General features: G+C 38.1%; 3 protein-coding genes across 5 annotated transcripts in view; 1 reads left to right on the forward strand and 2 right to left on the reverse strand.

Annotated features, from left to right (window-relative positions):
* LOC113058065 (WD repeat-containing protein 1-like) overlaps nt 1–14,133 on the reverse strand; it is a 282,582-nt gene that overhangs the window by 127,202 nt on the left and 141,247 nt on the right. The window lies entirely within an intron of this gene.
* On the forward strand, nt 27–6,179 carry LOC113058078 (integral membrane protein GPR137-like). 2 transcript variants are annotated; one of them, XM_026225766.1, is made up of 8 exons: nt 27–459; nt 2,487–3,089; nt 3,165–3,214; nt 3,316–3,556; nt 4,826–4,969; nt 5,054–5,182; nt 5,507–5,622; nt 5,711–6,179. In XM_026225766.1, the coding sequence occupies exons 2-8, from the start codon at nt 2,745–2,747 to the stop codon at nt 5,802–5,804; spliced, it is 1,119 nt and encodes a 372-aa protein (XP_026081551.1). In that variant the 5' UTR covers nt 27–459; nt 2,487–2,744; the 3' UTR covers nt 5,805–6,179. The 2 variants fall into 2 exon arrangements, with proteins under 2 accessions (XP_026081551.1, XP_026081550.1); XM_026225765.1 differs by lacking the exon at nt 27–459 and adding an exon at nt 1,705–2,007.
* LOC113058064 (E3 ubiquitin-protein ligase synoviolin-like) lies at nt 6,713–13,106 on the reverse strand. Of its 2 annotated transcripts, XM_026225739.1 has the most exons (16): nt 12,884–13,106; nt 12,297–12,434; nt 12,119–12,211; nt 11,879–12,031; nt 11,339–11,387; nt 11,004–11,107; nt 10,650–10,776; nt 10,467–10,566; nt 10,332–10,397; nt 9,590–9,706; nt 9,335–9,492; nt 9,101–9,253; nt 8,870–9,010; nt 8,610–8,793; nt 8,402–8,514; nt 7,232–7,401 (listed from the first exon to the last, which is right to left on the reverse strand). In XM_026225739.1, the coding sequence occupies exons 2-16, from the start codon at nt 12,426–12,428 to the stop codon at nt 7,232–7,234; spliced, it is 1,860 nt and encodes a 619-aa protein (XP_026081524.1). In that variant the 5' UTR covers nt 12,429–12,434; nt 12,884–13,106. The 2 variants fall into 2 exon arrangements, with proteins under 2 accessions (XP_026081525.1, XP_026081524.1); XM_026225740.1 differs by lacking the exon at nt 12,884–13,106 and having other exon boundaries at nt 6,713–7,401; nt 12,297–12,428.

Raw genomic sequence — 14,133 nt, forward strand, 5'->3', positions numbered from 1 at the left:
CTACGACGGCATCCTGCGTCGACATCTGTTCATCTTCTGAGATGATTTCTCCGCTCGCGGTTTCAAATTCAGAAACAGGCTCTAAGACAAGACCAGAGGTCTCATAGACATTCCTGAGTGGGGGTCGTTTCAGTGACATATCAACCTGATCAGAGTGATCAGAGTCTTCTGTAATCTCAGGTGTTTGATCAAGACCTTGATTCACCTTCGGAGCTAAAAACAGAGGAGGCGTGACCCAAGATATCACCTTGAGGGAGAACATCAGCAAGGCTTGTGTGTAAACGAGCCGATGGGACAGGCAGGCCTTTTTCTCTCCCTCCAGATCCTAACATTTTCACTCTTCCAGCCTCCGTAGAGCCAGCTCCCTCTTTCTGGCCCGGCCGGATAGATCCATCCGTCTTCGGTGATGACTCTGCAGTCTGGACGGTGACTCGCTTGCGGCCCACGGAGCTTTGAAAGGTAGGGATGCGGGACAGCGGTGCTCTCCCTGATTTACGGTGCTCCTCCCCATCCTCCTTCCTCTCGAATGCTGCTTTCTCGTTCTCTTCTTCACCTATCAATTGTTCTGCTGACCTGAAATGTACATCCTCTGGTTCCTATAGCATAGGAATAATATAATGCAATATAATGCAAAACATTATATAATACACATGTAATTTATATGTAATTCACACATGATCTTCATATGCATGTTATTAGCTATTATTAAATGTAAAGAGTGTATTTAAGCTGCAGATAGATAGATAGACTGTATAATCATCTCTATTTCCCTTAATCTCTGGTTAAGAGAGTAACTTAAGTAGCAATAACTGAAACAAACGTTTGTCTAACGCACTTTAAGATAGATTTTCAGATGATAAAGGAACCGCTAAAGGAAACTTTTTAAACACTAATCTAGCAAGTTTGAGACTTAAGTTAGCAAGCAAGCTACTCACCATGACCACAGACGAGACTGTACTCTCTCTACTCTCAACTTATCCGTGAAAAGTAACTATTTTTAAAATAAAAATGTGCGAGCACAATGTCTGACGAAACTGTACGGGGAGATAAACTTGTTTTTTTAGTTCAGTTGGACGGCTGCAGTTGAAGAGAAGGAGGTTTGTAAGGGCGATGCTGTTGTCTCTGTCTGCGACGTGGCTGCAGAACTACAGAACACAGTGCGGTACAGTGAAGAAAAGAGAGCGAGAGAGCGAGAGAAAGAGAGAGAGAGAGAGAGAGAGGAAGAAGAACCTCGCCTACTGAAGCTATGATATCATACGATACAAACCACCTCTGACTCACAGCCTGTGAATCTGTATCTAACGTTACTGCTGCGAAACATAACAAATAACAAATACATTTTGTAAAGTGTTACCAATAAAGTTATGAAATGATATGCTCATCAATTAGCTTACAGAGGGGTAGCCTACATGTGTAACCAATAATTTTGTTATTTAAACCAGAGTGCTGATTTGCGGGTCAGAAGGTTTATGTAATGAAACACAGGTATAAAAGATGATGAGAGACAGATAAATTGAACTAAGCGCCGTTTCCTGTTTTCAGTGCAGCGCGGTTAAACAATGGGCGTTTTTTCATGATTTGTCTGCTTCCTGCACTGCAAACCACGCCCATTGTTTTGTAAACCACGCCTACTGTGTACTTCCCGCAGCCTACAAAACCACGCCCACAAAGCCAGCCCACTAATGCTGCTATCAGTTTTCGAGATAGCGGAACTCTCTCCGTTCCTCTTTCCTCTCACGTTAAAACATTTTAATCTTTAAAACCCTTCAGTACTTCTAAAATTTAAGTGAGGAGGAAGTCCGATAAGTGGGCGTTCCCTGTGGTGGGTGTGGTTTCGCAGGAGCAGGAAGACTCCTTTGTTTACGTTTTTCACATAGCATGTGACGTTACAGCTAGACGTCGCCAACAGCGATGAGTCGGTTTGATAACGCAGTGCATAAACAAGTGATGAGGAAAAGGATTTATCGGCTTTGTTACGTCGATTACATGGTTTTAGTCTACTGTAAGGTAATGTTGAATATAATTGAGTAACTTAATAATTGAACTAGCTTTTATTTATGTCAAAACCGGTCCGATCTGTGAACTAGCACATCGATTTTAAAATCAGTCTAGCAACGTTAGCCACTCAGCTAACGTTAGCCACTTGAGATCACTCCAATGTCAGATTAAGACAAATGTTTGACTGTAAGAATTAGTTAAACAGTTTAAAACAATTATTATTACTATTATGTACGGTTTCAGTCTATCCGGTTGATGAACAACAGCTAACGTTATAGCGAATAAATAAATATGTCATCGCGATTGTCAAAAATCATAGTCACATTTTAATAATACACAATAAATTAATGGTTTCAGACAACATATGCGTTTGTTTTCGTTCAGGGAGACGGCGTTCTTGATATCAGCGTGAACGTTTTTTTGTTGTTATGTAAAACCTGGTTGTGTTGACCTCAGCTCCATTTAATACTTTCCTTTTTATTTTGCAGGACTCATTGATTGATTGATTCGGGGAATTCTGAGAAAAGACACTGCAGACGTTTCATCGTGTAGTTTGATCCTGGCTTCATCATATGTGACAGAATATCACATAGTAACTGATGGTGCACCGGAATCTCGTTTTTCCTTTTTCTTGATATGGTTTATCTGATTTTATTTCAGTTTTGCTTTATTTTATTTGAAAGCTTTGGTCTATTTTGATCATTTTAACCTTTTTTTTCCTTTTTTTTCTTACATCTATCATCATAATGCACATTCCGGTTCCACCTTCGCCCATAAAACCCGCCGTGGCCCCATCAGTTCAGCTGGGGGTCACGGTTCTTTACACTTGTCTTTATGGGGGTTTGTTTTTAGTCGTATACGTTCAGCTCTGGTTGCTGTTACTCTACCGGCATAAGCGATGGAGCTATCAGAGTATTTTTCTTTTTCTTTGCCTGTTCTGGGCAGCGCTTCGCACAGCGCTCTTCTCGTTTTATTTTCATAATGCCCTTGCGGCCAACCTCCTGCCCACTCCAGTCTACTGGCTCCTTTACTGCTTCCCAGTGTGCTTACAGTTCTTTACCCTGAGCCTCTTCAACCTTTACTTCACTCAGGTGAGACAAGTTATAAAGAAAGATGTTTGATGAGAAAATAGTCCACTCCTTAATACCATTGTTTCACTTTGACAGGAGCTGCTCAAAGTTAGAAGCGTATTCAGCATTGAGCCCAGGAAAGGACTGTGAGTTGATTTCCATAATAGCATGTTAATGGAAATCATCTGATTATTTGTTTAATGAGAATTGTGTGTGTGTGTGTGTGTGTGTAAACTTTGACTTCTAGATGGGTGGCACGGTGTGTGTATGCCAGCATGAGCGTCATCTTCCTGTGTGTTAATATAGTTTGCGCAAGCCTCGGACAGCATGGCTCTTCCGATGGAGCTGGAGACAATACTTGGAGGCTGGTTCTGGTTCGGGTGCTGGTTAATGACCTGCTGTTCATTCTAGAAGCTGTGTGTCTGGCCACGTCTCTGCTCCTCTTAACTCGGTCCTCGCACCCTACCACTCCTTATACACGCAGTAAGGTACTTAAAGAAATAGCACCCAATCCTCTGATGCTCTGCAGTGAATGGGTGCCATCAGAATGAGAGTCCAAAACAGCTGATAAATCACAATAATCCACACCACTCCAGTCCATCGGTTAACATCTGGTGAGGTAATAAGATGAGTGATTGTAAGAAAAAATCCATCATTAAAACTTTAACCCATGGCTTCTGGATAAATTACGAGTTTGTAATCTATAATAACGTGTGGACCAGTGAAAAAGTCCATCACCTGTTGTTCTCTCGCATCAAAATCCACGTTTTTTTTCTCTCTATTGTAAATTATACTTGATCTGTGCATATTTCTCTCCTGATTCAGATGAAAAGACTTCTTCACTGGAGAAAGCAATGTTATGGAGGACTCATATTTTATCAGAAAGCAATTTTACCAGGCTTCAATTTAAAATGCCTTAATGGTGCTATATTTAGGATTGACACTGAGTGGTTGAACTAGGTAGTACAGTTCAAATTCAAAATATTGGAAAGTTTTTTTCACCCGGTCCCTCCTCCTCAGATTTGAGGCACATGCATGTTGCCAGATTGACGACACAAACAGTAACATGTGCACTTTACAATGAATAAATGAAATACGCTGTGTTATCCGCCAATTTGCAACCCTTGATGCCGAAATACAGTTGGGTAAACTAGCAGTGGGTGGGTTTCACAAACCAAAACAGAGACAGACATTCTGGGTTGGAACGCACATTTTTAAAGGAGAATAACTGACTATAGCATTGTTTTAAAGATAAACAAGTATTTTAATTTAGCATGTTGCTTAAATATTGATATGCAAACATATTATGGTATTTTTATGCTTTAGTAGAGTCAAAAACTTATATACAGTACCTTTAATAATTAATTTGTTTCTATAAACTTGCAGCTTTCCGCTTTAATAGACATTAATTAATGGACTGGAGTGCTGTGGATTACTGGTGATGATTTTATCCGCTGTTTCAGCAAATTTTCATTTTTGTGTGAAATATTCCTTTAACATCAAAGGGTAGTTGCAATCCACTTTTACTTCTGTAATCTGAAATATTATGATATAGTTTAAAATAACTTGGATAACAGCTTCTACTAAATAAATGATTAAATGTAAATAGAGTCAGTTTTGATTCGATTTGATGTTGACTGTAACATTTACATCCTTTATGATCTGCTGTATCATTTAGAATTTTATTTGCCACTCATGACAAACTTTGGGACCAAAACAGGTTATTTGCAGCTATTTATTTCGTCTTCTGCTTGCAGGGGCTTTGTCGAACTGTGGTGCTGGGGGCAGGTGTCATCTTGCTCTTCTCTAGCAGGGCATGCTACAATCTTGCTGTGCTGGTTTTGTCTCAGAATCATAAAGTCGAGGCGTTTGACTATGACTGGTACAACATCTCTGATCAGGTGGGCAGTTGCACTTCATTGGTTGCTGATGCAAAGGTGTTCCTGTCACCGGTCAGTTTGTGATGTTTGGTGTTGTTTTCAAAGGCTGACCTTCAGAGTGAGCTCGGAGACAGAGGCTACATTATCTTCGGAGCTGTTCTCTTTATTTGGGAGCTGCTTCCTACCAGCCTGCTCATTCTCATCTTCAGAGTTCGCCAGCCTCCTCAAGAAAAGGTCTACTGATTATGCATTTTTCATTGTCTATTCCATTAGTTTGTTAATACACTTCCGTTCAAACATTATAGGTCAGTTTTCTTTGAGAAATAAATATTTTATTTGATCAAGAATGCATTAAATTGATTAAAAGTGACAGTAAATATATTTAAATAGCTACAAAAAATATATATATTTAAAAAAATTGCTATTCTTTTGAACTTTGCATTCATAAAATAATCCCGAAATAAAAGTATTAAAGTATATCAAAATGATTTTTAGTGTAGAAATGCAATCCACGTATGAAATGTGTCACAAAAATGAGTGTCACGTTGTTTATTTCAGAACTGCAGCCCAGCGATGTGCAACACACGAGGCTCGCGCTCATATTTCTTTGACGATCCTCGTGGAATGGATGACACAGGTGCTCTCTGGAGTCACAGCATCAATCCTCACAGCAGGTAATCAGGCTTTATAGCAGCTCAGATAAGAGCAGCATGTGGAATCATTAATGATAAAGTTATTAAAACTGAGACTCTGGACCAACAGCTGGTTTGGATCCAGTGAGACGACTCCACTCCTCTTCAACCGGACTCCGCAGAGTAACCAGCACCACTCTCTCTACTCCACTCCTCAGACCTGAACGCTACGCAAAGCTGCAGAGATCTTCTCAGGCGATAGTACAGCATTACCTCTTCCTGTGGAGTAGCTCATTGGGTTTGTTTGCACTAATATTCATCAGAAGCATCTGTACTTCTGAACTTGCACCTTGACTTTTGACTAGTTGCTTGTGATTAAAGGGACCAGTTGGCAATTTTCTTTAAGGAGTAAAGGAAGTGTTATAACATTTACCTTTTCATCATTTATAAGCATAACCTTAATATGTATTAACATTATTTTTGTGCAGAATGATGATATTCTATTTTAAATGGTGCATACAGAAGCAATACTTTTGGTACTAACCTTGTGCTCTGATATTTGTCAATTTATCTGAATAAAAAAAAATTATTTAAACAGTTGCGCTTGTTAATTTTCTGTTTACAAATGTATGGTGCACTCAGAATTTGTCTTTTCAGAAAATACAGAAAAAAAAATCTAATTTTAGAAATTTTATATTTGTGAAAATAGATTTTGCTGTAAAAAAGAAAAAAAGAAAAGTGATTTGGTCATAAAAGTCTAAAAAAATATATAGTTAATGTTCGTGATTAGTTAATTAATTTTTTTGTACTGTACAGTTTGACCAAATCATTTTTTTTTTTTAAATAAGTCATGCTCACCAAGGCTGCATTTATTAAAATAATTTACTCCAGTCTTTAGTGTCACGTGATCCTTCAGAAATCATTGTAATATGCTGATTTGCTGCACAAGAGACATTACTAATTAGTATTAAAAAAAAACATTGTGCAGTTTAATATTTTTGTGGACACTGTGATACATTTTTGTTCAAGATTCAAAAGAACACCATTTATTTAAAATAGAATTCTTTTGTAATATTATTAATGTCTTTAAATGTCACTTTTAATTAACCAAGTAATAAACTCTAAACATGCGTCTGTTTCGAAAAATTTATTATGCAGTATGTACAGATCCTCCTATTAAAACATTTTATACATTATGTACAGCAAGTTAATTTAGATATTTGGTTAATCTAAGAAAAAATCTATTATGTAGCGCTTGAAATAATGAAAATACACAAGGAAGGGGGAAACATCAAGTTTTAAGGGCACACAAGAAATCAACAGACCTTGTTCCTCTAAGACAGAAATCACTTTCAGAGAGGCAAGTCTCAGCATTACTCGAGTCAGACGTCACAGCGGACTTTAAAGGTGCAAGGCTTTTTTTTTTTTATCCTTAATATCTTTATGCGTGGTTACCCAGAAACCAGTTCTCGGCCCGAGTAGCTTCCGTACACGCTACAATGACAAATCCTCCACACAGCGTGAAGTGCTTGATAAAGAACACATGAACTCTCCTCAGATTATCTGACATCTCAACATGCCAAGAGTCCGTAAGAAGCATTTCTACTGTCAGAAGTCATTTCACAATTGCACGTTTAAACGGATCCCGTCATCAGTGGTCAGGAGTATTAGTGGTCTCCAGTTTACGCAGACGACGTCGTCTCAACTCGGCGGCATTTGGCTCGCTGTCATCCTCGTCTTCATCGCCCTCCTTCCTGTCTTTGTCCACACCTGTGGTTGAGTCTGGTGGAGAAAAGCCTGTCGCTCCATTTACAGATTCATCTATGAACAAGAGAATACAACGAACCTGGAGTCAACATACAATTTTATGCTTTCAGATCGAATAGAAATCTTATACATTATTACTCGATCTAAATCGGTGATTGTGCATTAACAGCTGTTGGTATGCAAATGAGCTGTCTGAGCTTATTTACCCAATGCAATTTTTATTTTGATCATCCTTCAAAAAGCATAAATCAATATGCTGATTTGGCACCTATTTTAATTATTAATAATAGTTTCTCGTTAACATATTTATGGAACCGTCTCTTTTTTTTCCAGCATTCTTTGAAGAATAGAAAGTTCACGGAGCATCATTTATTTGAAATAGATTTTTAAATGTAATTTTATACATGTCTTTACTATCACTTTTGAGCAGTTTAATGCATCCTTGCTGAATAAATGAAATCATTTTTCAAATAGAAGTGTATTATGATTTCTATAAAAACAAGCAGCAGCACAACTATTTTAAACATTAAAAATAATTAAAATCATTTATCTTGAACATTAAATATGCATATTAGAATGATTTCTGAATGATCATGTGACACTAAAAACACATCATACCCGTCAACCCTCTCGTTTTTACCAGGATTCTCCCATATTTTACTATTCGATCCTGCTATCATCCCATTAAAATATTTTCCCGTATTTTTAATCTTTCTACAAAAATAATATGGGTGTATTTTGTGTTCCGGGAAAACTCTCATAATTTGTATGGCCCAAACCCCATTATATGAATAATAACATCAACAAATTCCAACATTGCCCTGTTGCCAGATCTTGTATGAAATGCATCCTTCTCGCACAATTGACACATACAAAATCCAACCCAATTGTCCCCTCAACCTGGCAACCTACAGCAGTGATAAGTACCGCAGGAAGAAACCGATCACTGGTAGAAATGGGACGTATTTTGGGACCCAAATGTTGATGGGTATGCGCACACTCACACTCAAAATTAACTTAGACATTCAAGAAGTTGTGGCACCATTCCACTCACCGCTCTGAGCCTCGTTCTCCTGACTGGGAGTTTCGGTGTTGCCCGTGGAGGAAGAGGACTCCACATTCGCTGATGTACTCGTCTCACCAGCGTTGGTTTCTGATCTTGGAGGACTAAACGGAGTAAAAAAGAAAGAAAATACAGGGTTTTTATAGGTAGGAACTGGTCGTGTCACTTTTTAATCGAATCTCAAGCCATGTTTGCACACCTTAATGTGGCCACCGTGCTGAGGTAGTGATGAATGTTGAGCATGGCGGCATCCAGTAATGTGTGGATGTTGTGAAGGCACTGCAACCTGGCTTCCAAACCTCGCCTGCCCTCCTGCTCCAGCTCCCTGAGCTCGGCCTCGGACATGGTGGACAGAGTCGACGGAGGCGGTGGCATGGATGACACTAGTAAACACAGGGGTCACAGATTACTTAAAAATGCATGATATTATAAAGCTGCATTTGGAGCATTCAGACTTACTGAAGGGTGGAGGTGGAGGTATCGGGAGCCACGGAGCTGATGGGAAAGGTGGAGGCATGGAGAAGGGGAATCCAGGCATTGCTCCGGGGGCAGCAGAGGCGCTGTCTGTATTCGGCTGGGTCGAGCTGCTGGCTCCTGATTCTGTACAACACAACGTGAAAATTATTCAATGTGAGAATCTTGGGTTTTCCAGCTTTTCACAGTGAGATGAGATGAATAAGAGCTGCTGACCTGCTCCCTGTGCCGGTGTTGCAGCGGCGCTGGTCTGTGGTGCGTCAGTAGCTGCCTGTGCTCCCGGAGCAGCAGGAGGAGGAGGCGCGCCTGGTAAGGGACCCCAAAATGGAAACAGACCCGGAGGAAACTGAGGCATCATTCCTGGAGCAACTGCACAGAGGAGTAACCATGCTTTACAGAGCACAAACAGCCACGTCAGCAGATTCATTGGCCGGGTTTTGATGTTTTTACCATTGACAGGTGGAGGTACGGGGGCATTAGCAGGAGGAGCAGGGACAGGTGCTTGTGCGGGAGCTGGGGCAGGAGTCTGGTTCGGCTGGGATGCTCGGAGGACATCCATACGACACGTCGGACACGTCTGCTGTCTCTGGAACCAGGAGCGAAGGCAACTACAATGAGAGGAACAAACCATTCAGAATGTGCCTGCGGAGGTCAACACCGAAGAAACGGGAGATTTGAGAAACCTGACAAGCAGAGGAACTGAACCTTGAGTGAAAGATGTGGTTGCACGGCAGTTTCTTGGCTCCGGTCACCATCTCTTCTCTGCAAATGATGCACACATTATCAGTGGCTTGCAAGTCTTCAGGGGTGGCATCTGGATAGCTGTGACAAAAATACTAAACATATTAAACATGGTCTGCACAACATAAAAACAACACTAAATATACAATATAAATAGATAAAAAAAAAAAAAAGCTGAAACAAAAAAACCAACTAAAAAGTCATTATGACATTAAATGATATTAAACAGTCCAATATTAAGGAAAACATAAAAAAAATTGTTTTCCTAAATAGAAAAATACAGATGAATGAATACTACAAATATTAAACATGGTCCAATAACTAAAAATTTAAAAAAAGAATTAGATAAAATAAAAATATATGAAGACATTAATACTAAAAATGTTACTCTGCACTGTTAATACAAACATAAAAAAAAATTAAGAGTAATTTAAGCACTAACACTTGCACATAAGACATTTCAGAAATTTAATAATTCAACTAAAAACAAAATTAATACGTTCCACAAATGTTAAACATGACAATACTAAGTACAGCATTAAATACACAACAAATAAATACTAATTGAAAAAAATAAATAAATTACTAATTACTAAAATTTTACACTGCATTATAATAATAAAAAATAAAAAACAACTCGATAACTTGTACAGTCATTCAAACTAAAACTAAAAGATATGTGAAATCATTCCAGAGAGATACTCACAGAGTATTCATATTACGAATGGCTCGTCGAGACATGATGGCGTCTGTTACTGCCTTCTTGAATTGCCTGGAAAGACAAACGATTAAGACAAACTGTTCTAACGGTTGAGAAAACACCTGAAGGTTTATCACTCACCTCATTGTGAGATACATGGGTCGGATGGCAAACAGAGGGAAGGTGTGCACCTTTATCATTATGGTCATGAACGCCATATACAAAATCACCTTGATGAAACCTGAAGGATGAACGCATCATCAGTCAATCTGTGAAAGGGCTATCTGGAAACAAACATCCAAGCTCTGGCTCTCTGGGATGTACCTGTGAAGAGCTCGGTGTAGAGCATGTAGACGGCCTTGTTGTCCCACGGATTCTCACTCTGCAGATCAACTGTGTGCAAGGTGTACTTGATGAAGGTGGTGAGGACCATAGTCATCAGAATCGCATACTGAAAGACAAGCAGAAAGCATTTACTGTACATCCACAGCATTAATTCATTTTTTATTTTAAATTTCTAGTAGTATAAAATATGTTCAGCTGCTAAGATGACAAGTAACATAATTAATCGACACCATGTGAGAAGGTTTAGAGTCAGTGGGCTTTTCATTAGCATTCATGAAATTTAGTTCTGCAGGCTCTCCTAAAAACTTTAACTAGAATTAAACTGACACTCGCCTCAAATCCAAAAACCAGCTGCACTGACGCTCCTCGGGTTATAATGCTGTGACACGCATGATTGACAAACAGAAAGTCCAACACTCCCAGCAGCACCATCAGGGCTGCAGCAGAGAGACACCAACATTAGTGACACGCTCATGAAATTATGCAATACCTCAACAGAGAGTCCAAATAAGGCGGACTAAAGTCAAATGCCTTCAAATTCAAGATACAGGTGCAGATCCATAATTTGCATGTCCGAAAAAATGAGTTAGCAAAGTAGTTTCATATATAAAAGGGAAGTAAGAGATATATTTGTTGCTACAGAACAAATCCAGTCTTGAATTACTTACAGAGAACTCTGAAGTGGAAGACCCATGAGATATTGGGACTCCTTTCCATCTAAAAATATGATAAACAATGAAAGGCTTTTGTTTAAAAGCAAAGAAAAAAATTAAATAAAAAAAAATTCAAATGCAACCTCTTAATGCTCACATCTAAAAACAAAATATGAAAACATATTAATATGCATATTTTTAAATTAGACGTAACATCTTAAATTTTCAAATTTAACAGCAAAATATAATAACACTGTTCAAATGATAATTTAATTTAATAATAAAATTAAATATAAAATGTAATGAATAAAAATTTTCATAATTAAGGTAGAACCTCCCAATGTTCATATAGAACAATAAAATGACAATAAATAAAATGTGTCAATAAAATACAAATATAAACTGTAATAAAAAAAAATTACATTTTAAATTAAAATATGAAAACATTATATTCCAAAACAATAAATTAGATATTTATAATAAAATAAATATAAAAACAATACCGATTTAGTTTTGTTTTACAAACTGTTCAGAATCAGAGCTTTATTCACTCACAAAGTCCACCCTGTCTTCAGCCAGCCAGTGGAAACACTTGAGGAAAAGCAACAGAGTGAAGAGGGCCACAAAGCGAGGAGAGAAATCATCCCTGAAGACTGTAAAAGCCAAACATGTCTCGGTCACCGCGTACCAGGAGCGTTCAATCAGGTGCTGAAAACACAAACAATGCACAAATAAAAACGACAAAAAGAAAAGATTTCTTTAGCCTTTGCACACTTTGCGAATTTAGACACGAACCTCCATCTCAGCAGCTCTCAGTTGCCCGAAAAACACCTTCCGCATTAATTTCCCCAAAAGAAAAACCAAAACGAAAGCCTGAATGTATATAACCTGCCGAAGAAATAACAGTCAAATCACAGAGTTTACATTCCCTTTCCATAATGATGAGACACTTAATAAACCGACAACAACTTACTGCCATGCTAGGACTGCTCTTAGTGAGGTACACCACAGTGGGGTAGAACTGGACCTTGAGGAAGTACGCATGAGCCACCACTGCACCAGTCAGCACCAAACTGGTGGCTGTCACCAGAGCGGCTCGCACCATCCTGCACTACACAAGAGAGAGAACAAACACATCAGGTATAACACCACCATTCAGACGCTGAACACAATGAATGCTAGTATTAGCATGTTTCAGGAATAACTTTCCAGTAAACTGAAGTGAAAGTAATTGCCTAAATAACACTATGTATATGCATTAAACACCTAGGCCTATTATACTTATTCCTAACAGCACAAATTAGTTAAACTAAGCCTTATTTTTCAACCTGCATAGGATTCTGTTTGTATATTAAATGCTTGGCAACAGATTCTGTTTGGAAGCAGCACTAATTAGCTCAACATTATATGAAGGCTACCCTATGACAGTTATAATTAATCTACGATAACTTAAAGATAATAAACACTAACTAAATCCGGAGGAGGGTGTTTTATTAAGTAGAACATATGTTTATATGCATCAAGTCTGGTCGATTCACATTAGCTAAACATTAGTCTCACCTTCAGCCGCAGGAACCCGCTATTTCTGCTTTGGAGGGATGGGTTACTGTTGAGTTCTGCTTATAATAACTGCGTCTTGTGTCTATCCGTCCATCTAAACCAATCGTGTCACTTCCAGTCTCTTGAAGTCGCGGCCGCCCGAAGGTTACGTGTTTATTTTTCGCTTGCTCCGAGAAAGGCCACCTCACTTCCGGCGAGCGTTCGATCCCGCCAGTGGAGTGAAGACAGCGCACCGATCACAGTTTCGGTTTCAAAATAAAAGCTTATGAAACTTTAAAAAATCCAGCGTTACAATTTTATTTGTTCCCACAAATAGGTTATTTCGTTACAGAGAAGCTTTTTTAAAAAATTGGATTTCAATACGCACAGCCAGGTAAAACAAAATAACTGTGTAAAAAATAAAATTAAATATTAACACAATTGACATATTTTACAACTTTCTTATTTTTATTTTTTTTATATATAACTATATATAACTATATATATATATATGAATAAGATATAGAATTTTCACCTTTAAAACAAGGCAAAAAAATAATAATACTTGAATGTATCTAGTGTTGTCAATATGCTGTGTGTGTATATATATATATATATATATATATATATATATATATATATATATATATATATATAGACACACAGTGGTCTTCGAAATTTTTGGAAACCCTTGCAGAATCTGTGTGAATCATTTTAACAAAATGAGACAGATCATACTAAATGCATGTTATTTTTTATTTAGTACTGTCCTGAGTAAGATATTTTACATACAAGATGTTTGCATATAGTCCACAAGACGAAAAAATTCTTGAAATTATTAAAACAACCCCATTCAAAAGTTTGTGGACCCTTGGCTCTTAATACTGTGTTCTGTTACCTGATGATCCTTGACTGTCTTTCTGTTTTGTGATGGTTGTTCATGAGTCCCTTGTTTGTTCTGAGCAGTTTAACTGAGAACTGATCTTCAAAAACATCTTTAAGGTCCTGCAGATTCTTCAGTTTTCCAGCATCTTTGCATATTTGAACCCTTTCCAGCAGTGACTTTATGATTTTGAGATACATCTTTTCAGACTGAGGACAATTGAGGGACTCAAAACACAACTATAAAAAAGGTTCAAACATTCACTGATGCTCCAGAAGGAAACAAGATGCATTAAGAGCTGGGGGTGAAAACTTTAGGAATTTGAAGATCAAGGTAAAGTTTACTAAATTTTTGTTCAGGGAAACATACAAGTATCTTCTGCTGCTCC

Source organism: Carassius auratus, chromosome 39, assembly GCF_003368295.1.
Source record: "Carassius auratus strain Wakin chromosome 39, ASM336829v1, whole genome shotgun sequence".
NCBI classification, from domain to species: domain Eukaryota; kingdom Metazoa; phylum Chordata; class Actinopteri; order Cypriniformes; family Cyprinidae; genus Carassius; species Carassius auratus.

Coding starts and splice junctions, on each gene's coding strand:
- LOC113058078 (XM_026225766.1), top strand. CDS start 2,745: ATGCACATTCCGGTTCCACCTTCGCCCATAAAACCCGCCGTGGCCCCA. Junction 3,215..3,315: donor ATTGAGCCCAGGAAAGGACT/GTGAGTTGATTT, acceptor TTTGACTTCTAG/ATGGGTGGCACGGTGTGTGT. Junction 5,183..5,506: donor GCCAGCCTCCTCAAGAAAAG/GTCTACTGATTA, acceptor TGTTTATTTCAG/AACTGCAGCCCAGCGATGTG.
- LOC113058064 (XM_026225740.1), bottom strand. CDS start 12,428: ATGGTGCGAGCCGCTCTGGTGACAGCCACCAGTTTGGTGCTGACTGGT. Junction 12,212..12,296: donor AGAGCAGTCCTAGCATGGCA/GTAAGTTGTTGT, acceptor TTTCTTCGGCAG/GTTATATACATTCAGGCTTT. Junction 10,398..10,466: donor CCCATGTATCTCACAATGAG/GTGAGTGATAAA, acceptor TTGTCTTTCCAG/GCAATTCAAGAAGGCAGTAA.